The following is a 24,592-nucleotide window of genomic DNA, read 5'->3' on the forward strand; positions in this document are numbered from 1 at the left end:
AGGAAATGTTAAGATGGGAATGCTCAAGCAGATGCAGGTGCTACTGGAGACCCTATCCACAAACTAGCAGATTTCAGCAAGATGTGGGATCAGGGATGCTGCATGTTCCTGGCTCCCCAGCATCTGTCCCCTGGGAGTTCCTCTGCGCCAGCACAGGGTGGCTCAGTGTCACTGGGCATGTGTTCCCAGCTTGGGCCCTACGTGGGCTGTGGACACTTCTGTATCTCCAATGGCTGTCCCAGGATGGGCTCTGCAGCAGGGAGAGCAGAGCAGCACAGAGCCAGGTCAGTGTGAACACAGAAGCCTGATGCATTCTTGGGAAGGACCATGCAACTTGCTTTGAGTTGGGGTAGGTGATAGAGGGTGTCCTTGGGGGCAAAACCTGAACTTAGGAAGCATGTGCAGGGCAATCATGGGATGCAGGTGTGCTGATTGGGCAGGGAGGGACCTGTCCAAGAGAGTTCTCCACGGGGCTGGCTCATGTGGGGTTAACGACACTGTACAAGGCACAGCTGGGGCTGATTTGGAGGGGGCAGAGCCTAAAGAGGAATCAGGTGGGGGAGGCTGGGGCAGGTGCTGGTGGTAGCAGTGTTTCTGGGAAGAGGCTGTGGAGTGGTTTGTCGAAGAGTTGCTGGAGCTCTCAGGTATGAAGCTGTATGGTTGTCTGGTCTCTGGGTTTGGCAGCAGTTGTGCTAGGAGCTGTGTGCTCAGTGGAGGCTGTGCATTTGCTGGTTGTTGTCTTTTTTTGTGTGTGTTTTCCTGATGCTTGGGTTCTACGGGTTCAGCTGGACTCCTTGAAGCTCCAGCCCTTAGCTCCTGCAGTGCTTCTCAGCTTTGCTGCTTTGGAAACCTTGGTCCTTGTGCTGTCCTCTAGATGTGAATGACCTGTGTCCCCTGATGTTCCCAGCCTGAGCTGAACTTGGTGCTGCTGCTTCACGCTGCACACAGTCCCCCGTAACCTACGTGGAGCCCCTGCGTGGGCTGTGCTTGTCCCACTGTGCTTTGTGCTGCCCTGGCCCCATGGGAGGGCTCCCTGGCTCCAAGAGGCACTGGGAGCAGAGATTTATTTATTCAGAGACTTAATTAGCATCTTTAAATATTAAATAGTAAACAAGCTGTGTCTAGCGGGATCAACATTTACAAACAGGGATTTTATTTTATTTTTTTTCTTTCATCCCTCCCTGGGACATGCACTTGCCTTGTAAAGGAGGAGCAGCTGTGTGTGAGCTGTGGCCAGCGAGGGATGAGCCTAAAGCACTACTAGGGGGAGGAGAAGGGGGCCAAGCAGCCAGAAGGGCTGGGAAAAAGGAGGCAGGGATGCAAACGAGCTGAGATGTGCGCTTGGAGTATTGGGGCATTGCAGTGCAGGGTTTTGGAAGTTCCCTGCAGGCTGTGCGATGCAGGAGGTGCACTAGGAGGGGAGGGTTCCTTGCACGCAGCAAACTGCAACCCAAAGGTGGTGGTCCCTGCAAGGGGAGGTGTTTCACAGCTGATCTGCATGCCATTATCTCTGCAAATGGAGGCCTGCCTGTAGCAGATTACACTGGGGGTTATTTATTGGCAAAGCGCTGTACAGTTTTAATTTTTCCTTTTTGCTTATTCAGGCTTTAGCTCCAGAGGAAAATAGCCTGGGGTGGCTATGAAATGGATTCTCTCTGCCCCATTAACTTATTCAGTGAGTTTAATGGGCCTTTTTTCTCTGAGCCTTGAAGCCATCATTAAAAGGCAGAGATTTATAAAAGCAAAGATACTCCTGAGCGTTAGTCAAACTTTGGGGCAGAGGGGTGGGGGCAGCAGTGGGTGTGGGTGGGAGATGCTGTGTGCCTGCTGGGGACAGGGCTGTGGCACCATGTGGGCAAGGCTCGGTGCTCACCTGTGTCCTGAGCTCTCTTCTCTCTGCTAGAGGAACCTGTCCTATAGCAACCCCTGTGCTGAGCAAGTCAGTGCAGCAACGAAAGTGTGCTCTGTGCAAAAGTTACGCTTGTAGTCTGGTGGTTGCATCTGTGAATCTGGAGGGTGGCTGGGAAAACAACCCAAAGTGCAATGTCTGAGCGAACCCCTTCTTTGTGTCCTAATGCCACGATGTGCTCCAAATGCACCTTTTGCTGAGCCTCCCTTCAGAGAGTATGACTGATGAGGAGAGGGCTGGGGACAGAGCAGGATGGCCTGGATTGCTCCTGAACTTTAAGTCAAACCTGTGTAGGAAATCTGCTCCTGGCCTATTGTGTGTCCCCAGGTGCCCCAGCAGTGTGTGCTGATGGGAGGATGCTACAGGGGGGTGGAGCAGAGACAACTTTCCCCATATGCTTCTGTATATTTTTAATGTTATGTGCAGCCTGTGACGTGAGCCCCTGCTCAGATGTAATCCATGCATCTCTGCACCCATTCTGCTTCCAGTGTGAGGAGGCTGAGGAGCAGCAGCAGCATCACTGCACTGGGACTGAACTCTGAGCCCCTCAGTACCCCTGAGTGTGCTGTGGCCAAGCCGTGATGCTCTGGGATGGGAGGATCCCTGGTGCTGGCCTGTCTGTAACCTCCAGAGCAAAGGGGAGATTAGTGGCAAATCCAGCTGCTCCCATGTGCCTTGCTGGGTCATGGTAATTAGGTGAAGGAGGTGCTCATTTCCCGATAAACACCAGTAAAAAGGACTTCTCCCCTGCCCCTATAAATCCTTGCCTCCTCAGTGCTGTTACCTGCTGTGTAAATTGCTGCTGACCCCATAAATCAGCTGTGCTTTGCTCCAAGTCCCCTACAAGTGCCCCTTCCCTGTAAATCCTCTGTCCCCATCAGCTGTAAATCCTGAACCCCTGTGCAGCTCCCTGACCCTGGGGGGGCTGCAGGGATGGGCTCCTGGAGAGTGCTGCTGCTCCAGGACTGCTTTATTTTTTGAGATGTAAAAATAGCCAGAGCGAGAAGAAAATCTCCATTTATCCCTCAAGTGTTCAGGGTCATCTGGTGACCCAGCTTTGCTATGCCCATGTTGCTATCTTTTTTCCAGTGAGCACCAAAGGAGTTGCAAGCAGCAGAGTTCCCTTATGGAAACAGCCATCTGCTGGGGTGCTGCTGCCACCTCATTGCTGAGCTGTGGTTCCCAACAAGCTGCAGAGATGGCTGTGCTGTGGCTTTTCCCCTTACGAAAACCTGAGGTGAGGGATGAGGCATAGACCTGACCACGGGGATGGGCAGGAAGTCGGTGTGGTGACACCAGCTCAACGCTGTGATCTGCATTGCTTACATCTTTGCAAAAGGCTGTGGTTGGAGCTGGTGATGGAGTGGGGTCTTTGGGATGGGCAGGAGCTCTGCTGGGCGCACACAGCTGGTGCTGAGCCATGGGGTCGGGGTGCTGGCTGCTGCTAGGCTTGCAAAACACTGAGCCTTGCTGTGTGCAAGAACTTGGAGAGCAGGAGCTGGTTGCACGCAAGTGGAGCTGCCTCTCTCCTAATGAGCAGGAGCAGCAATCACTTTGCAGTTAGAGGCACCTGAGCTCTTCCCCAGCTTCTCCAGGCCGGTGCTGCATCAGCAGGATGAGGCCACTGGGGCACCTGGGGATGGTGCCCTTGGCAAGGTACTGCTGCTATGCAGGGTTTGGAGGCTTCCCCTTGGCTCCCCACTGAGCAAAGCAGTGCAGGAGAGCTGCTTACCCTCAGCTTTATCTGCCCTTCTGGGGATGCATCCACCGGTGTCATCCATAGCTCAGTTCTGCCCGATTCACAATAAAAGGTGATGCTGCAGTGTAAAGCAGGAGGGTGCTGCTTTAGGCGCTAATAAATTGCTCAGCCCCTTGGCCACGCTCTGCACTGAACCTGGGTTTGACCCAGCTCGCTATTTCCTTCAGACCTTTCTCCTGCTGCCAATTGTGCTTTTTTTTTTTTGTATTGTTGTTTTTCTTTCCCTAGCATCTTATGACTGAGGCCGGTGGTTGTGTGTTAACACTGGCACATGGTACCTTGCAAAAGGCTGGAGCAGATGCGTGGCTGCAGCACGGGGATGCTGATAGAGGTGGGGAAGGCAGGGGGCAGCGAAAGAGAGCGGAGGCAGATTTTAGAAATCCATATAAATAGCAAAAAATAAATTTCCAGCAAACACTTCCAGTCCCACAGTATTAAGAAACTGAAGCACTAGAGGATAAGGAAAGCATGAGCAATAACAGCGGGGATTTAGGAAGAATAAATCTTGCCAGACAAACCTGATTGCTTTTTCTTTTTGATGGAATCGCGAAATTAGTGGCTGAGCAGAACGTGGAAATCCTAATATATTTGGGTTTAGTAAAGCATTTGATATAGTGTCTTGCCAAATCTTACTCTTAAAATTAGTTTGGTTTGCCTTGGATACGATGCTGCTGAAAGGAGGGAAAATGGGCTGTAGGGCCCTGAGCAAATAGTGGTGGGAAGCGAAGGGAAAAGGGGGGAAAAAACACCAATGGGGGGGGGAAGTCAGATTAGTGTGGGAGGAGGCTGAGGTGGATATCTGCTGGGGTTGGGGGCAAGCAGATGGTGGCTGAGGGTGTCCCCAGGCTGTGGCACAGACCTGGCACCTTGTTGCCTTTGCCCCCATGCAGCATGGAATCGCCAAGCTGTCCATTTCATGGTTTGTTTTTTCCAGCTATTACCGAAGTAGTGGAGAAAATATTCAGTGTGACTGTCGGAAAGAACATCCCTGACCTGTGGAGTCAGGCACGTTTCCTCAGGGAAACCTTCTGTCTTGGAGCGAGCCTGGCTGGAGCAGCCGGAGGAAGCCCTGGGGGGACTGGGGCCATCTGATAGGGAACCTCCTGCCTGGGGTGGTGATGTGGACTGGAAGACATCAAGGTGCTGCCTCTTCAGTAGCAGGCTGCAAATATAAAGATACCATAGGGATGCAGCATGCTGGGATGTGGTTTAGTGGGTGTGGAGGTGATGGGTCAATGGTTGGTCTAAGATCATGATCTTAGAGATCTTTTCCAACCTTAATGATTCTGTGTTTGCAGCTTGCTGGAGGGGGCGTTGCATTATGGAGGCAGTTGTGGAGCTGGGAACAGCTTCTGGAAGGTGATGGGACTTTGATTCAGTGCTCCAGATTCCCTTGGGGTAACATGGGCTTTCTTCACCTCTTGCATTGCTCCCCACCACCCAAGCCCATAGCTGAGACCACCCGTGGGATGCGGATGTTTTAAAGCCAGGCAAGGTTCAGGAGGTATTTTTAGCTGTTCTAATTGTGGTAAATAAATGCCATTTTTACTTGTTGGGATTGAGCTACGGATAAATCACAACTAGTTCTAATGATGATAATTACCGGATTTCAATATTTATAGAAACGGGCGCTTCCTTCGTATCGGCGGCTGCTGCTGTGCTCTCACCTTCACAGATCGAAACCTTGGCTCATTATCGCTGCAGCTATTTATTTACTTGCACATTTTTAACCCACGGGTGGCAAAGCGGGGGGGGGGGTTGTGAAATGATATGGGCTTACCGGTGGTGTTGTATCTTTGGGCTGAGGATGAGTAGGAAGCATCTCCTGAGAAGCTGCTGGCTGTGTGCATACTTTTGGGGCACCCTTGAAAGGTGTGCAAGCTCAGCTGTGCCTGACAGGGCTGTAACCCCCAATGGGTGGATGTGGCTGTGCATATTTTTGCATATGCTAATTCAGAGAGTTAAAAATACATAGGTAAAGAAACTCGTGTGTGGCATCCCATCACCACACCTGAGCTGGGACAGCCACGCAGCCGCCCCAAACTGTTCCCATCCCACGTGTCCTCATGGGCATCCAGACTCTTGCACCCAGTGGGTCGGAAGCTCCCTCTCCCCACAAGGTGTAGAAAAGATTCACTTACTCAATTTGCTATCTCTCCAATGCCACATAAGCTGTATTGATAAATTAATCTTATATTGTTGTGACTAAACAGCCCTGCAATTTTTTACACTGTGCAGTCTAATCTATCTTGACAGCTGTATCATTAGTTTATATTTGTTGTAATCTTATTTGCCATATCGGCTGGGGGGGGAGTCGGGGGTTGAGGCAGCACTGTGCTGCTGCGCAGGTTCTGGGTGCAGCTGGTGTCTCAGGGTGCAGCTGGGATGGGTACACTGGGGGCTCTGGGTGCCCAAGGAACCAGCCCCGATATACTGTTCTCCCAATGGATAGATAATGCCGACTTTGGGGCTGACCCAGCCTCACCAAAGGAGATGCTGCTGAGGTTTTTGTGGGACGGGAGAAGGATGCTGAAAAGGTGAGCACTGGGAGACTGGCATCTTAAGAGAGGCTGTTGGATGATGGATAAGTTGTTTGCTCTGTCTGTCCTTCAGTTTTTTGAATGCATGCTCCATCTCGGAAGTGAGGGCTTTTGGGATGGTGTGGCAGGAGAGGGGCTGTGGGAGCAGGATCAGTGTGGTCACCTGTGCCTTTGGGGTTATGGAGCTGTGAGGACAGTGATGAGATGTAGTGTCATGGCATCGCGGTTGCAGTGATGTGGTGCGACGGGAGGATTGCTGCTCCCCCTGTGTTCGCTGTTCCTGGTCAGTGCTTGGCTGGGCTTCAGGTTGGGTATCAGGAAAAATCTCTTCTCAGAAAGAGCAGTGATGCATTGGAACGGGCTGCCCAGGGAGATGGTGGGGTCACTGTCCCTGGAGGTGTTCAGGAACTGTGGGGATATGACTCTGAGGGATGCGGTCAGTGGGCATGGTGGGGGTGGGTTAGGGTTGAACTTGGTGATCTCAATGGTATTTTCCAACTGTAATGATTTGCAGATGGCCTCCTTGCTTTGCAAGCAGGTTTGCATGGCACTTCTTGCCGAAACTATGGAGCAATGTTCTGGGCTGGTGCAATGACATTTCTGGGAGCAGGGAGCAAAGAGGTTCTGGTGTGCACCCAGGTGATCAGGGTTGTAAGCACTCGGTCTGCTGCTTTGTGCTTTAGGTCTTGAACCTGTTAAATCTGGGCCACAAATGACAACGTGTGTCACTGGAGCATGGGCTCCTGTTTGCAGCATCTCTGACCAAGAGCGAGTGGCTCAGTGACAGCCCAGCCCTTCCTTCCCTCCTGCGTGCAGTGCATTCTTCTGGGAGAGCGCTTAGGGTCTGGCAAGACTGAAGATGCACATAGCTCCCGATGCTGATGTGCCTCTCGAAGTTTGATGATGTAAGTGGTTTATTTAGGACTTTAATCAGGGCTTGCGCCCAAAGGACAAGCAGGATCTGGCAGCTCTGTGCTAAACTCGGACCCAGCATCCATCACCCCATGGATGTGCCATAGTGCATCTCGGTGCTGTGATGGCACTGCCCCTGTGCTGCAAGACCAGGGGCAGAGAGGGGACGTGCTGTGTGACAGACTCTGAGGCTGCTTGGAGGATGTTGGTGAGGATGGAGACATTGTGAGAGGGGTGCAGCGTCAGTGTGAATGTAGGAAGAACCCTGCTCCAGGAGACGGATGCTTGGGGAAACACCCGGCTCGGCATCTGCAGCCTGCTCACTGCCAAGCGTGGAGAGATGCTGTGAAATGTGCTTCATGCGTGTTTTTTGAGGTAGGGATGTGGGAGCACAGGGTGGGCAGCAGAAACCTCCCTAGAGGGGTGCACTGCACCTGTGGCAAAACTTGCCTCTACTCCTGCTCCCCTGTCCATGCCTGTCTCCCTGCCTACAGCGAGGTGCTGCTGGGGAGGGCTGCACCTTGCTGCTGTTTATAACCCTCAGCCAGTGTGAGGGTGTCTTGATTTTTTTTATTATTATTATTATTTTATCCTGGCTTATCCCTGGGTGAATTGCAGGTCCCTGCCCTGATTCCCAGATAAGTCTCAATCAACCACCAGTGCCAACCGTGGCTTTAAGGTCAGGGTGTTCCCTGTGCAGCTTGGGATAACCTCCTGCACAACCAGTTTCTGGACACTGGTGTCAACTGGGAGCCACAGGGAGTTCTGGCTGGCACTGCTATGTTCCACCCATACTGATGAGACCATTTCCATAGCAACTACAGAATTTTTCAAAGGGGAGATAGGGAAAAGATGTTTAAAAAAAAAAAACAAAAGCTACCCAGCTGCAGACTGCCTTGGGCAGAAGCTGTTGGTCAGCAGGTGTGATGCTGGGAGTTCAGGAGACTGTGGGTTGCCCCTCACCCGGTATGGCTTCCTTGGCTCAGTGTTTGGTCCCTGTGGCCAGGAAACCATGATGCCCTCGTAGCCCAAAATATGGAAACCAGAGGTGATGGTTGTATTGGATTGCTGGGCAGGGCTGTGGTGTGCTGCTGGGATGGGGATGCTGGGAGAGGTCCTGCCCTCACCTCGCACTGCCCTGCTGAGCCAGTTCATGGGAGCTTCAGTTCCTGGTTGAACTCAGATGTGTTTCTCTGCAGGAAACTTGCAGAGTGAATTACTGTAATGTGGCACGGCTGCTTTCTTCCACTGGGCAGCCTTATCTAGTGCCTGATCTAGTGGGTTGCAACCCTGCCTGTAGCATGGGAGCTGAAACTAGATGATGATCTTTGAGGTCTCTTCCAACCCAAGTCGTTCTGTGATGATTTCTCTCTGTAGTTGGGAGTAGCTAAGTTTGGGTAGTGGCCTGGAGTTGGTGGCCAGCACTGGGGCTTTGGCTAGGCATGCTGGCCACCAGGCAACCAAAATGTGGTGCTGGGGGCACGTCAGCCTGCGGCCCTGGTGGCATTGTCCACCATGAAACCCACCCTCATTCCTCCTCCTGCAGAGCAGAGAGAAACACATCAGCCTCTCTCCATCCCATTGCGGTACCCGCAGAGGGAGGAGTGGTGCAGGAGGGCTGTCCCACACCAGCTGCTGTCCCCAGTGAGCCCCAGCCTGGCACACAGCACAGGCTCTCAGGCCCCAGCTGCTGCAGGCTGTGAGTGAGCCAGCAGCACACAATGTCCGTATTCTTTGTGCGGAGCGATCTTCTCTTTGCTGCTGACTCTCTGGGCTCGTGTGCTTTGCTCCAAGGTATGGCTGGGACCTCCAGGTCCTGGAAAGGAGCAGAAAAGAAATTTGAGTGAGTGATGTGGTTTTTTGGTTTTTTTTTTGCTTGCATACAAAGTAAGATCTACTCAATCAAGGGCTTGTTTCAAGGATCTGGGGGAAATTGCTCTGTGACCCTTAGCAGCACCAAGAAGAAATGCGTCCCACTAAATAAATCATCAGCATCAGTGGTGAAAGCTCATGTTTGGGTAGCAGGAACCCGTGTGCTTCCCCCTGGGGAAGTTGTGCCTATAACTGTGCCTTTAACTGGAGATCTGAGATGGAAACCATCCCTGTATTCCGTGCTTCCATGGCTGGGTCAGCTCATACACAGCAGCCCTGTTAGCAGCATCTGTGGCTGTCAGTGCCTTCTCATGTTATATGTTTGCAAAGCCCTTTTTTTCACGTTTCTGTGAACAAAGTGGAGCGCTGGGAGAAGAGCTTTTAAAGTGTCTGTTCCTGCCCTGCCTCCTCCTGCCTGTGTCATGTTTACAGGCACATTGGCTCACGTCTCCTTCTAAGAGCTAGTTGTCTCCCCATTACGTACCTGCTATTTCCATGACCTTCTGCCCTATTGTAATGTGTGCATCCCCCTCCTCCCGAGTGATGCTTCTGTTCTTCCACCTCCGTGATAAGCAAAAACGCAAGCAGAGAAGAGAGAGGAAAAACCAGAAAGGGATACTTTATTTTCTCTGCCTGGGCTGATTGCACGCTGCAGGAATCCAAACGTTATCCTGACGCAAGTCTGCTGCCAACCTGTGGGTTTGGAGGCTCAGCACCCTGAAGGGTTTGGGAGCTGCTGTGCCTGTCTCAAGCAGAGCGGCTGGGAGCCTGGCCCCCATCCAGCCCAGCTGGGCATTGCTTCGTAAACATCGGGGCAGCCAAACTGCTGGTGGAGCGGAGTTCAGGCTCCTTGGGAAAACGAGTGCTTCGTGGGAGCAGGGCGTGAGCCCAGGACAGATTGGCTCTGCCCTTGCTGCACGGGGTCGGCAGGTTTCCTGGTGTTGGGGCTGTGGGAAAGCCCCGATAAATGAGGTTGTGGAGGAGGATGCAATGGAATGGAGGGTGCTGGATTCAGCCACTGAGCGGCCACAGCCATGGCAGAAGCACAGAGACCTTTGGGTGCCCGTGGTTCACAGCTCTGAGCTTTGAGTTTTGCACTTTGGGTTGCAAACGGAGGAGAAGTGTCTGCTGTGTGGCCCCAGAGCTTGCGGCTAAATTTAAACAGGGTTTGGGATGAAGCTGATGTGGATGTAAAAGCTGCCAAATTTAGACTCCTGTGGAGCTTGCACTTCTGCAAAGCGTGCCTGTGGGTTCATGGGAGTGTGCAGCAGAGAGCAGAGGCATAGCAGCGGGTCTGGATGGAGGGGGACAACAACAGAGCTCAGGGCAGGAGAGGATGCTTGGTGGCACTGCTTGTACCAAGGGTTACTCATGTCAGGTTGGGCACGGTGATCCCGCCTCTGGGCTCCATCCCTTCATTTGCTGGTGTGTGTGGGCACCATACTCTCCAGGAGAGGTGTGAAGCTGGAGCAGAGCGTGGCAACTCTGTCTGCATGACTTTATTTATATATTTTTAATTTCTGGATGGCCACAGACCTGTTCAGAGGTAGGAGCACAAGGGAATCTCACCTCTGGTTTGAAGTTGCAGGGAGAGTTTAATAAGGCAGAACAGGATTACTGGAGCTGATTTTTCACTAGGGTGCTGCTTCCTCTATAAAATGCTGTTTGATCTTTAAAGACCGCAAAATGCTCCACGCTGCCAACTCTCACTGCATGTGAGATCCTGTGGGTAAAAGCATCCTGGCAGGTGCATGGGGAGCCAGCTGCTGCCTGAAGGGGAGCCTGCTTGGTCTCCTGCACCCCATAAAGCAAAGGATGCTCTCTCATCTCAAGGCTTGTGCTCAGTGGAAGATACCTGAAGGAATGGTTTATTTCCCCTCGGATTGCCCTCTTGTCCCAGACAACTGTGGTGCAATTGGACGCACACGTTTGTGATCGCAGTCATTAATGGGATGTTAATGAGGTTTCTTCAGCACCATGGGCTTCTGGGACACCTCAGTTCTTGAGCACTAGCTGAGATGTAACAGCGAGGAGAAATTAAGGAGGACGTTTGTTGAAGGCAATTGTCCTGCTGCCCACAGCACTCCTTCAGCTCTGCTGTCCCACTTGCACCTACTTCTTCCTTTCTGAAAGCAAGTGACAGGGCATAACTCTGCACTGAAAGGTTTTGAATGTAGTGTGAGAAAATGGGAACATACTGCTTCTACATTCTGCAGCAATCTGTCCATGCTGGGTCTGGGCAGCCTGCTGTCCTCCAGTAATGCTGAAACATTGTCCCTGCGAGGGATTCTGTCTGCACCTTAAGTCACCAGCCGGAGCTGGACAAGGACGTGGAGGCTCCCCTGGGATCACAGAATATCCTGAGTTGGAAGGGACCCATAAGGATCATTGAGTCCAACTGGGGATGGGAATGGAGGGCTTTTTCTTTTGCCCAGCCTTTCTAGAAGTGCCCATTTTGGATTGTTGAGTTGGATGCCCAAGCTGACAATGGCTGGAGCCCTGGGAGGGTGAGTGGGAGCATCCTCCCCAGCACCGTGTACCCTGTGTGTCCCTGGCAAGAGGAGCAGATCCGCTAGTGCAGCAGGAGCTGTGTCACAGTGGTGTGTTTTATGATTGTTACCTTGACGAATTGCAATTACACTGTGGGGCTATGCTAATAATTAATTCTACAAAGCTGGATTTGCTTGCATCCCCACCCTTTCTCTCACTGACCTCAAATTATCCTTAATGATGTAAAGTTATCTGCTGCTGGGTGACTTTTCCATGTGCACTTGGAAAGGGGAAGCCCACGCTTTAAATAGGGAAAATATTGCCCTCATAAGTCTTCATTCAGCTGCACTTGCCTTTAATGCTCAGTTACCAATTCAATTTTATAACTTCCATATTGAGGGAATCAAGTCCTTCATGCCTCTGGTTATTAAATGTATGCGATAAGTGCCTTATAATACTGTGAAAGATGGCTGATTTCTTTATGGCTTCCTCAGCCCCATGGATAAAAGGGGCTGTCAGCCCCTGCTTGGCTGTGCTGTGCCCTGGAGCACAGGGCTTGCCCCAGTGAGGTGACACTGGTGACAGTGCTTTCCCAGCCTCCAGGGCTTGCTATCTGCTCCTGCACCTCTGCCTGGAGGAGGCAGGGCTCAGCACTCAATAAATGACTTCTCTCTGTTCTTCCCCCCCCATCACATTCGTATTTTCATGGTCTAGCGCTGGCGTGCCAAGCGGTTTGTTTATAATGCTAAACATATCAGGTAATTGAAAGCTAATGCTTCTATCTGCATTGTGAGGTGTAATGTGCCTGGATGACAAATCAATTTTCCTGCTGCCCTATGAGAGAAAGGAGTCCCATACTCTGCTTTCCTTTCCAATGTGTGCGTATCCTGAATTGGAAGGGGCCCACAGGGATTGCTGAGCCCAACTACTGGCTCCGGACAGGACCACCAACAATTCTAACCACGTTTCTGAGAGTGTTGTCCAAACCTTTTTTTCTCCCATGGCCATGTCCCTGGGAGCCCAATGTGGCGCTTGTGCAGCATGGCTCTGAAGATGAAGCGCCATCTGCTCTGTCAGATTGGAGCTGATGGCATCCTGATGGAAAGTCATCCTTCTTCATTCTGGGCTGGATGTAGATTTGGGTAACACATGTGTACGCATGCTGGAGAATACTTGGTGCTCCTCAAGTGCCTTTTTTTAGCTATTTACCACAGCACTTGAAAAGCTGAGAGAGATTAGATAAATATTATCCTTGTCATATAAGGAGGGTGAAGGAAGGTCAGAGACATTAAGTAGCCTCAAGCTAATCACTCGATAAATTGGCATAAGCTGCTGCTTTTCACCCCCCTGCCTCATTCACGTGGGATAAAATGAGTCTGGTTGCGTTTAAATATTTGTGGATGTTTTCATCTCCCTTGCTGTGTAGTCCCTGGGCTGGAAGAGGAGCACACAGGGGTGTGCAGGCCTGCTGCGTGGTCTCAAGAAAGCGACACCAGCCTGTGCTGTCAAACATCTCTGGCAGAGTGATGGGAATTCCCATGGGATGGTGGCCACTGCTCGGCTTCCAGCAAATGGGGCTGGCTCTTGGCATGTCTGGAGATGAGCCAAAAGTTAAACCCTGCCACCGGGTGACCATATGGCCAACGAGATCTCTGATCTGTCAGCAAAGCAGGGAAAAAGCCACTGGCTTCACATAGTGCGTGGGAGCTGCAGGGCTGGCAAAGAGGGCTTTGTGCTGTTGTAATTGGAGGCTGAGATACGATGCGGGACTGACCTCCTGAAGATAGCTGTTGTCCAGATAACTCTATATCTGCTAACTAATTTCCTAAGCAAAGAGACTGCTTCATGAGGAGAGGTTAATATGATGGTGTTACACTGGGAATAGCACAGCGCTGGTGGTGAAGAGCTGGATAAAGGAGGAAAGGTGGTGAAATGCATTGGGAGAGGTTGCTTGGAGGTGAAGTTGGCTCCTGCCTTCATGAAGGCATTGGCACAAAAGGAGCTGGCTCGTGGCCTTTGCTGCTGGCTCAGTGCTGGGGCTGTGGGAGCACAAAGGACTTAGCATGGACAGAGGGAAGAGCAGCAGCAAAACCAAGGAAGTCTGTAGTGTCTGTATGGGAGTTATGTGGGCTTTTGCTGCCAGCTAGGAAGTCATGTCAGTTGAGAATGACCTGGGGTAGAAGTGCTTGGTGCAGTGCTGGATTACAGGTGTGAACATGCCACTGTGCTGATGGGGCTGTGATAAGGATGCTATGATCTTGGGCTGAAAGCCAAGGTATTGCGAGTGCAAGCAGGGAGCTGCCTCTGTAAACTGAGTCCTGGAGACTGCTCCGTGTTTCTGGTCACCCTTATTCAAGATGAAAGGCTGATGAAGAAAACGGAGCAGTTCTCTATTACAGTGTCTATCACAGCGGAGATTGTTGTGAAGGTCACCAAGGCAGAAGATCCAGTTGTGTGCTGGGTCTGAAACCAGAAGCGAAACAAGCTCACCACCAAGGCTCTGTCTGAGCAATGTATCTGTATCACTTCTGGGTCTTCAGTCAGTATCTCTTAAGGCATTTGAGACAATTTGCCTTGCACTTCACTGCTCGGTACAGACCTTAGGAGATCTGACCTTGTGTAATTTATAAATGATTGGTGGGTGGGTCTGACTTCCTTGTAAAGGAAGGAGGAGTAAATAACAGGAAAGGAAAGCAGCTGCTTAAGCAAGGATAATTTTGACCCAAGACAAAATAAATATGAAATGCTTGTGTGTATGTTTTTATAAGAAATGAGAAGAGCAGGGCTCTGCTGCAGCATTTCAGTACAAATCTGTAAGGTAAAGCCCTAGCTTCTCCTAAACAGGATGTTTTGGTCTGTAAATGGCAGCTTTGCAGTGCAGGAGACCTGGACTTGGCCAGGACCTGCCGAATAGACATGAGGTAGAGAAGGAAGGGAGTAATTAAAATAAACAACCCTTTTCCCCTTTGCTTCCCCTTCCAGAAAGTGAGCGCTGCCATCTTTGTTGGTGATTCATCTCATATGGTCTTGATATTAAAGCTGGAAGTGAGTCTAGGTGGACACATATATGGTGCACGGTTCAGGATTTGTGGAGTATGGTATTACTCTTGAAGCTATTGCATCCCGCAGAAGAGCGGTTTACCTTAGTAATAACTGAGGAATGCCACAGGAATATATGTTGAGAAGAATTTGTAGGGAGGAGGGACTGTACTACTTGTACATGATTGCAGAGAACAGGGCAGGGCTGGGAGTTGTCACATCTGTTTTTGCTGTGAGGCCCGCACACGTGTGCCTGCCAGGTTAATGATCTGAGACAGAGGAGAAGGGAAGGGTTCCATTTTGGGCAGAAATTGGGAAGATGTAATCTTTCAAGGGCAAGCAAAGCCATGGAAGGAAAAGAGGAGGAACTGGCTTGAGAGATTGAAGGACGTGAAGAGGGACTTAAGTTCTAGGAATGAAGTTTCTTTGGTTGGTTTGCTTTCCTGTGCAACTGCTGCCAATTCTGCAATCACAGCTTGACTCCTTGAACTTTCAGAATAAGATGCATTTCTGTTTATTTTGTGCTGGCTGGATTCGCCTGAATCCACTTCTTAAAGGTTACACTACTCTTTCAAAAAGCTATAGGGAACAAAAGAAAATGGATTTCCGGGTGTATCTTTGGGGTGCCTGTCAACAAAGTCTGATTTGCCACTTCTAGGAGCTAGGGGGTGACTCCTAAGTTGAAAAAAAAATATATGTATAATTAACTTTCTGGGGCCCCTTGTGAAGGAAAGCGTCTGTGTAGCTACAAGGACTTCAAGTTGCTTGCTGAACTGTGCACCTAATTCAAGATGATGCTATCACCCTCTGTTGCACTCTATGTAAAACAGCTGCTGTGTCGTGGGATTATTCTATACGTAAGTGTGTGTGTATTTATTTCCACTTCCCTTGTCACTCCCTATATGGGTGTTGTGTGTGTATGTTAAATAACAAACCAAAGCGTATCTGGCTCAGGAAACTCCTGGGCTGCCTTTGGGAGGCTGGAGCATGGATTCTGGAGGTTTATTTATGGCTTGGTGCAATGTCATTTCTGGAGGGATTGAACTGCTCAGAGGGCAATAGTTGTTCTGCCCGGTGTGGGTCCATACTGGCATTATGGCTCTCTTCTTCTACTCCATGGTTATTGTGCAGCATTTTGTAAACAGAATGAGAGATTTCTTAATTTTGAGTCTGGAGCAGGCCAAGATGTTTGTAGTTCTGTCAGATTTGCAGCTCTCACCAAGACCCCCAGCCACCAGCAAGCCTGTGCGTGTCACTGGGAGCAAGCACAGGTCTCTTTCTACCTCTTCTAATTTGCTGCATGTGGCTTTGAGTGTCAGGTCAAAAATAACCTTGACTATTTTATTTTAGCAACCACAATCAATAAAACAAGAGCCAATCTGGCTGCCACCTCCTTCCCAGCTGCGGTTGCTCCATAGCTCCTGGCTCAGGGTTCCTCCATCTCTGCCCTTCATCAGTGCTCTCAGATGCTGTAGCTCCAGCATGCCCTAGTGGTAAACCCAAGTCATCCCCTGCCTGCCTCTTCTTTTCTTGGAGGAGCCTCTCCTTTGAGTTGTAGGAGCTGCTTTTGTAGCCTTGCAAGAAGCAAGTCCCCAGAAATATAATCCTGCAACCTTGTGCCCCAGGACATGCAATTTTAGTGCTGCCCCTTCATGGACTAGAATAGAATGGCTTGGGTTGGAAGGGAACTTAAAGATCATCAAGCTCCAACCCCCTGCTGTGGGCTGGTTGCCCCCACCAGCTCAGGCTGCCCAGGGCCCCATCCAACCTGGCCTTGAGCACCTGCAGGTTGGGGCACCCACAGCTTCTCTGAGACAAATTTAAAAGGCTTCAGTGATCCATTGAATCTCTTGACTGATGCCTCTCAGTTTTGTCCTACAAGAGTCTGCAGCCTTGGACGTTGACAGGGAACATGAAATGGCTGTGATAATGTCCTGTTTCTCATTCTGTCTGGGATGCAGGTAATCCAAGCTGATGAGCAGGTCGTTGAGGGTGAACCGTAACCTAGCCTGTCATGCAGCAGCCAGCTGGGAGTTTGTGCTGTGTCCTTATGCTAATCATTCTGGGGATGGGGAAGTAATGGAACATGTGGAAAGCAGGGGTGACTCTTGTGGGTCTCTGCTCTTCTTGGATCTGGATGGTGAGAGCAGAGAAACATGTTCAGGGTTTAGGTTTAATCCAGACTTTGGATTTTTATGTTGGTTTTTTCATGTGGATGGTATTTGGGTTATAGCTCAAGTAAGTCCAGTTTCTGTTGTGCTTGTTCATCTGTTCTTGTGCAAACAGTTCTCCCAGTGCTCGCTGTGTATTAAGAAGGAATGTATGACCTCTCTGACTGTTCCAGGAGTGGCTGAAGGTCCCCATTCCCCTTATTCACCCTCTGTTCCACCACATGAGGTCCTGTACCCAGAGGTGATGGTTCTTGGTGTTGGCCTATCACCCCAACCCTCCATCACATGGAAATGTTTCTCCTCCACAGGGCTGAGCACAAAGCCAGTGATGGCATCATGGCAAATGTGAATTTGGGTGCATGTGTTCCTGAACTTTGAGGCTGGGCTTCTTTTATGTCTTGTCTAAGGGAACTGGCCAGATGTTTCATCTCCTCTGAGGTCACTGTGATAGAGGACCACATTCACCTTCTCTGCAGCAAGATCCTCTTGGAAATGTGCTTTCTGGTGGAAGGAATATGAGTTTGGTCTGGAAGAAAGCCTCAACTGACCAAGGACTACCTGGCTGGAGAAAACCAAGCTTCTTTCCAGCTGCACAGTGTTGCAGCTCGTTAGGGGGCCCGTGGCCACGCTGCTGCCAGCACCATTCCTGTGCTGCTGATAACAGGGGACCCCATCCTCTGGGGCTGTCGATCTGTCACCTTCCCCCAGCTCTAATATTTACTGAGTAACGATCCCACGGTGACAGATCTATTTCTGTTTTCGTTCTCCATAACATACCTGCTAGACTGCCCCAGGCGACAGAGGAATTTATAATAAAGGCATGGTTTCCAAACTGAGTTTGGTGCTCTGCTGCCAGCAGCACTTCTAGCTAGCGGAAACCAGCGCCCTGTTTGTCCACCATAGTAAGAGAATGGATAAGTATATGACCATTTTTCCCCCCTTTTAGGCCACATATTTTTGTTGAGAGATCTTATTTACTTTTACTCCTTTTGAGTGGCATTGTTTCACTGATGTGCACGGAGAGAAGCAATGACTTTACCAATGGTGTACAGTGGATCGGTTGCATTTTCTACACTGAAAATTCTAGGTAAAACCATGTTGTTTTTTTCTTCCTTGGAGCGCTGGGGAAAGCAGAATAAAAAGCAGCATGAGAAACTGCTTATTTTGGCAGCGTGATGCATACCACATGTATCTGGGGATATGCATGCTTAAGCCAGTGTATGTCCAATCCCCAGATCTTCTGCAAGTTGCAGGTTTGGGCTATAGCAAAGGTGAACACGATGCTGTGTGCTGTCTGGATGGGTAGAGCCATCTGGATGAGCCATGGCTGAGCATTTCCTTCTCTTTCACAGACACATAGAGAACTGGAAGAACTTGCAGACGCTGAATGCTGTAGACATGGAGCTGTACACGGGACTCCAGAGGCTGTGAGTATGTCTTGCATGTCGGGGAGGAGAAGTGCACTGGGCAATCCCTTGCTTCCTAAGCAAATGGTTCCCTCTGTCTCTGCACTGTGGCATTCGGAGCCTGTTTAAGCTGCTGGCTCTGCAGTGTTTTGTTATGAGACTTCACAAAATGGAGATGAAGTGCTTTCTGGTCTTTGCTGGATCTGGGAGAAAGAAGATTGCTAGCTCCTGACAGCTCTGTCAACACACATCAGCCCTGACCTCTCCTCTCCCCCGCTGTTCTGGTGCTGGGCTTGTGCATTGTTCTGACTCATTTCAGTCCCACAATGTGAATTTCCAGCTGTCTCTGCCAATCCTTCATTGCTGGGCTGTTGGTTCTCATTTAGTGTGGTGGTTGTTGTGGTAGTGCTGCACAATAAGCAAATGACATCCCTCTGCGCAGCCCTCCTGGTTTCGGAAGAGCTTGACCTTGTGCATCACAGAGAAACTGAGGCCCTTGGGCCTGAAGTGGTTTGCTTGGTGCTTGGGAAGGCTGGGTACCAGCATCTGAACCCCATCAAACTGCATGCTAAACATACATCTTGCATGCAGACTGATGCAGTTCTCACCTTGTCAAAGCAAGCAGCAGTGGGGCATGCTGCTGTTTGCAGACCAGCAGCTGCTCCATGCTGAGCCTGTGCTGCCATGTATCAGCTGAACCTCAAAAGCCCAATTTCCTCTGCACTCGAGGAGGCTGTTTGGGGTGAGATGACCCTCCCCAGGGACTGGAGGTCTCCCAGCATACCTGCTGTGACATTGCCACTCCCAGTATCGGGCACAGTCTCTGGTGCTCAGCGCAGGGCTTTAGTGCAGTCTTCAACACTGATTTCATTGCTGCCCTTTCAATCTCTTTCCAGGACAATCAGGAACTCAGGACTACGAAATATCCAGCCACGCGCCTTCGCGAAGAACCCTCACCTGCGCTACATGTGAGTGCAGCTGGCTCCTGTCCATGTCCCCTTTTCTCCCTCAGCAAGACTTCGGACACAGAGCATGGCAGGAGGGAGGGAAGATGCTGAAGGGGAAGGGGTTGGGAGGTGGCCATCTCGTTATGCAAATCCTGAGGATCGTGGCTGTCAGCTCTCCTAATGAGCGGCTTTGTGAGCTGGCCTCTTCGGTGGGCATGGGGTAGGGCTGGAGTAGCAGTGTTGTGGGGTATTGTGGAAGTGCCCAGCTCCTGGGGCATCATTAGCCATCAGGTATGGTGTCCCACAGAGTTTCCTTATGCTTAAGGCCAAGGGAACTGATTCCTTTACTGGATATCTATTCACCTTCCCAAGGCATTGAGCAAGAGTACTGTGCTAGCGTGGAAGGTGTTCATGGGCTTGAAATGTCTTGTCAAAACAACTGTATCCAAGTTAAACCTTTCTTGGCTCTGGCATAGATTAAAAGGGGAAAAAAAAAAGTTGGTGAGAAGCGCAGAGCTTTGGGTGTGAGCTGACAGGCTGGATGGAGAGCATCCCTCCATTTTAGAAATGGATCCCAGTAGCTTTTTCCATGGAAAAATGGCCGTAGAGCACAGCCATTTGACTCTGTGGATGCATGTGGCCATTAATATGGGATGTTACTGGAGGAGAGAGAGAGATACAACCTGCAGAGCCGGATATATTTGTCTTTTGATGTGTGCTTAGAGATTATTTGAACTGAAAACCTCAAAAGCTTCATTTTTGGAAAACCAGTTACAGTTGCTAAGTGACGGTAAAGTACTTGCTAAACAGGAGATGTGCAGTACCAAAGGGCGTGAGTAGTTAAGGGCATTATGAACAAACATGAAGCTTTTCTGAGTTTTAAAAGTGCATATGTTGTTATAATAATACCTCCTTAGCACTGACCAGAGGGATTTCCCTGATTTCCACGCTTTATTATTTTGATTTGTGGCATTTGTTTTGTATTTTCTGTAGCCGTTTGTTAGTGGGAAATATTCTTTCCAAAATGCCTCTCCCAACTCGTTTATTTTTTTGAAGGTAGTTTGTCAATGGTGCTGTTGCGTTTGATGTACGTTACAGATCGAAATGAATAACATTAGATTCCTGATGAAATTAGTTTGGTTTTTGTAGGAGTTTAGAAAGAATTACGCTTGTTTTGAATCTGAACGTGTCATTAATGTGTACACATGCAGTTATTACTGCTTTCTTAGAAAACGTTTGGGTTTTTTTTGTCTTTTGAGATGGGGGGAAAAAAAAACATCCATCTTGTGTCAAAAGCTGAGGTTGGTATGCTGTGATGAAATATGTGTTTGTTTACTGCTCGGGCCATGTAAGATTGATCATGTTCTTAACGTCTTTCTTTCCTTGCTGTTTGAAGCTCGAGGCAAGTGAGTGCATTATTTGGTCGGTGTTTGCCAGTGGGATTTGATGCTGTTGTGCACACCCAGCAATGTGTCCTAGCAGTGTGTGAATGCAGCCAAGGTGGCTGCTCCCAGTGGTGGATTCTTATCCTTGGGGATGGAGACTTGGGTCTTGCAGGGACATTGGCTTCCTCAAACTCTTAAATCATGGTGCTGGCTTCCTTCTCCTGGGACTATCCAACTTTGGCATAGGAGCATGGATGCTGCCTGGGCTTTATGCAGCCTTACAGGCACCTGGTGCCAGCTGGGGTCCATTATGTGCCCATGGAACTACGTCAGCACATCAGAGCGTCTTCTCAACTGCTGCTTTCAGGGGAGTTCAGCTTGCTGAGGACCTGATGTTTTCTGGAGCTGCCATGCATAGGTGCCCAGGATAAAAGGGTTAATGGAAATGTCACTCTGCTCTGAGTCTTGGACAGCTTTAAGTGGTTACAGTAGCTGACAGGAGCAAGGGATATGGTCCCAGTCCACCCCCAGCAGAGTTGGCAGCAGCTGACGGGGTTGCAGAACAGCGGACTTAAGGCTCGTGGAGTCACTGCTGTGTGGTTTTGCTCCTCCTTTGCCAGGTGTTTGGATGATTGCAGGTGGGGTTGAGCCTGGAGACTGCATATGTCTAACAAACAACATAGAGACTTCACAGCCTGAATGACAGTGACCCTTGGCTGGTCTTTGTGGGGTGCTGCAAGCTGGATCTGAAAAGCAGCAGGCATTTTTCCACATGAAGCTTGTATACAAATGACAGGGACTCAATTGCTTTTTTCTTTCCCCCATCCCTCCCTGTTCTGGGTTGAATCCCAGCCTCCCACTGAAGTGACTTTTTCCCAATGCCTTTCATCAAGGCTTCCTCATCTCGGATGGACCAGATAGCTCTGCCTTCTCCCAGCAGCTTCTATTTCTGGCCCTTCCTTGGTGCATGCACTTGTCTTCAGACCCCAGCTGTGCAATCATAAGCAGATCACTTAGCTCTAATTGCAGGAGCTCAGGTTTGTAGGGGCTTAAAATAATGGTTCTGGATGAGGTTTGGTGTGTTCATTTAAATTCCACCCCCTCCCCCATTGTAGATCTTGGGCCATTGATTTCTTCTAAAAGTAGTACTGACTGGATGTTGAAGAGGATTGAATGTAAGTCTGATCTAAACTGAATGTCATCCAGAGTCTTTCTGCATGCTTCTTCTGGAAGTCTTTTTTAATTTCTGTGCAAAGTTGCATTGGCAGGTTCCTGCTCCCACATCTGTGCAGCTTTGATTGCCCCTTGGCTAATAGGGAAATGGTTGTGGAGAGCACTGTGCACGGAATGTGAGGAGCTGCAGATATAGGTTGTGGAAAAACTTAGTCCTGACTGCACAGATCTGGGTTAACTGGTGTAGTAGACTGCATAGGTGAACATAGAAAATGTTTAGTGTTGACACAAAACCTCAGTCTTTGGCTTGACATATACAAGAAGACTTTAGGATGGAGACACAGAAACCATCTGAATACATATTTACTATGTCACTGCATGTAGAAAAGCTTATTGAGGAAAAAGTCTTGCGTGCTCTTACCCTACCTGTCCTTCTCTTGGTAATACTGGAATGTTCTGGACAACTTAATTCAACTTGATAGAAAATTACAAGTTATGAGGATCTTCTTCGTATAAGTGTCATGATCATAGACAGAGAAACAGTGCAGACATGTTCACAATGCTTATTCAGGCACCGGGAAGTCACCAGAAAAACCCAGCACTGGGAATCAGTGCTCAGGAGAGGACAAGACCTGATTGTTTCCAGGCAATGCGTCCAGCCCTCGCTGCTTGCAGGTGGGAGGGTAGAGCTGTGCATGTGGGAGAGGAGGGTTCCAGCAGATTGTGCCTAGGGCTAGACAAATTGACTTCTGTGGTGTCTGAGTCTCCCTGTACTGGGAAACAGGTACTTAAGAGACTGTAATTCCCTCTAAATGTTTTCCTGAGCAGCTGCATACTGGGCCAGCCAGTCAGGAGGCACTGTGTTTGCAGAGGGTAATTGTGCGCACCTTATTTATTGTGGAGGAAAGAAAACAAATTAAGGCTGTGTAATTATAGAGACAGGCACACTTTTAAATAAGGCTTAAGTAGTCAGATTTCTATTTAGAAAATTAATAATTGCCATTTCTGCCTGCGTTTAGAGGCTCTTCTTAAAGTGTCTTCTGGAGGTTTATACATGCTCTAAATGGGTTTGTGGGCTGGCCAAGACACAGCTCCTGTCAGAGCTCTCTCTCAGCACTGCCAGAGCAGGGATGGGGTTGAGGATGAAGCTTTTTCCTCTATTTTTCACCCAAGCATCTTAAAGATGGAGTCTTTTGGAAAAGCCAGAGTGGGCTTCAGGAGTATTTTGTGCTGACTGCAGCTGGTTTTTGAGTATTGTATGGGCAGACCACTTTCTGTTCTATCTATGTGATCCTATCTGTGTTTTTGCTACAAAACTGAGGCTTGAGGATAAACTGGAAGGTGCTGGCAGGAACACACGTGGACCTCCTTTGACTGATGAAGACTGAGCTGGCTGATGTATGGGATTTACCATAGGTAAACCCACAGTGTGGTTAACCTGGAGTACCCTAGGACCTGTGCTGTTTGTTGTGTAGTTTGGAGGGTGGAGCTGGCTTGGGTGTCCTTCTAGGCACTGGGCAATTGTGTGGTGTCCATGTTCATTGCAGGGAGCTGGACTAGATGGCTTTCAAAGGTCCCTTCCAACTCAAATGATTCTATGATGTCACGTGAACTTGTACTCTGGTGCTGGAAGTAGTCTGCAGCTTTGATGTGGGAGTTCCCAGGGGCACTTTGTGGCTTTAGTCTTCGATAGTGAAGAAACTGGGCTGTGTCAGCTGAAAGCTGAGGGAGTCGAGCAGCTCAGAGTTGGTGAGTTTGTGTGCTCTTCAGTGCTGTTTCGGGACAGCACTTGAAGCCCTCTAGCAGCTGAGGCCTGTGTGATTACAAGGGCTGCAGGCAACAGGTTTGCAAGGCTGGCAAGGTTCACCTTCTTTGCTCTGTGCATTTGGGAGATTGATCAAGATCTTATAATATAGAAAGAAATAAACAAAATATCGGACTTTGAATTACTGCAAGGATAGCATCGTTCTCTCAGTCATGGCTTGAGGGTCGTTTTCCTGTCCTTTGTGTTTAATGATCTATTGCCTTGCTCTAAAAGAGCCGCTTGTGTATACAAGGCAGAGTTAAATTCTCTCTTTTGCTCTCCTCCTGTAAACAACTCCACACCCTGTGACTGCCTGCAGTCCCTTGCTTGATCCTGGATGCGCTGTTACCCTTTCTCTCTCTTCCTGATGATTTCTCCACGTTTTCTCCTTTCATCACTACACTGCTCTCATATCCATCTTGGCAGCCTCCTCCTAATCCAAACTGTCATGTGTTAATTGCTTATGTTTTCCTTTCTGTACTCCTGAGCTAGTGCAGTCTGACAAGTCCTGAATATAAGCTGGGGCACGGTAGATGAGAGCTCTTAGCTCACGGAGAGTATGAAGTAATGTGCTTAACTAAACCATCTCCTTGATAGTTTAATGTGTTTTATTTTGCATTTGCAAAGGACTAAATGGGAATTGAATTTTTTTGTGACTATAGGAAAAAAAATAATATGAGAAAAATTAAATAGTCTTTCACTTCCATTAGGTGAATGTTCTTTCATTATTCCTAATCAAGCAGGCAGTTTGGGTACAATTTGATTCACACTTTTGCTCTAAAGGAATACCACCCCACCACCTTCTAACAGCGAGCCTCCATGCTGTGATTTACTTGGGAAGCATTTTCCCCCATGTCTCTCTAGTTGTTCTGTAAAATGATGGGCACGCTTACAGTGCAGTTACTAAAATAAACAGTAGCAATGTCTCCTCTTCCGTAAACTTTCCTGCTCTGACTTTCTATCTGCTCTGTTCCCTGGATGCCAGCGCAGAGCAGGTCCTTGCTGATATGCAACTGACAGCGGTGGTTTGGTGGGGTGTTTATTCCCAGTCCTTACTGCAAGTGACAGACAGGCAGTTCACTGCAGCTGTTTGTTTTACCAGCCATTGTGAGCAAGGCTAGAGGAGATTCCAGTTCTCTGCAGGACTGTGGTTTTCCTTCAGGCTGGGTCGAAATCATTTGACTT

At 49.3% G+C, this 24,592-nt stretch overlaps 1 protein-coding gene across 6 annotated transcripts in view; it reads left to right on the forward strand.

The window, feature by feature from the left end:
• The window catches only part of NTRK3 (neurotrophic receptor tyrosine kinase 3), a 179,268-nt gene that overhangs the window by 7,993 nt on the left and 146,683 nt on the right, over positions 1-24,592 (forward strand). For 5 of the 6 annotated variants that reach the window (XM_021407493.1, XM_021407496.1, XM_021407490.1 and 2 more), the window contains 2 exons: positions 18,045-18,119; positions 18,995-19,066. In XM_021407493.1, coding sequence (XP_021263168.1) covers positions 18,091-18,119; positions 18,995-19,066 — 101 coding nt within the window. In that variant the 5' untranslated portion in view covers positions 18,045-18,090. Of the gene's footprint in view, positions 1-128; positions 645-18,044; positions 18,120-18,994; positions 19,067-24,592 lie in introns of those variants that run through there. The other variant, XM_021407492.1, reaches the window with a different exon arrangement.

Source organism: Numida meleagris, chromosome 9 (assembly GCF_002078875.1).
Source record: "Numida meleagris isolate 19003 breed g44 Domestic line chromosome 9, NumMel1.0, whole genome shotgun sequence".
NCBI classification, from domain to species: Eukaryota; Metazoa; Chordata; class Aves; order Galliformes; family Numididae; genus Numida; species Numida meleagris.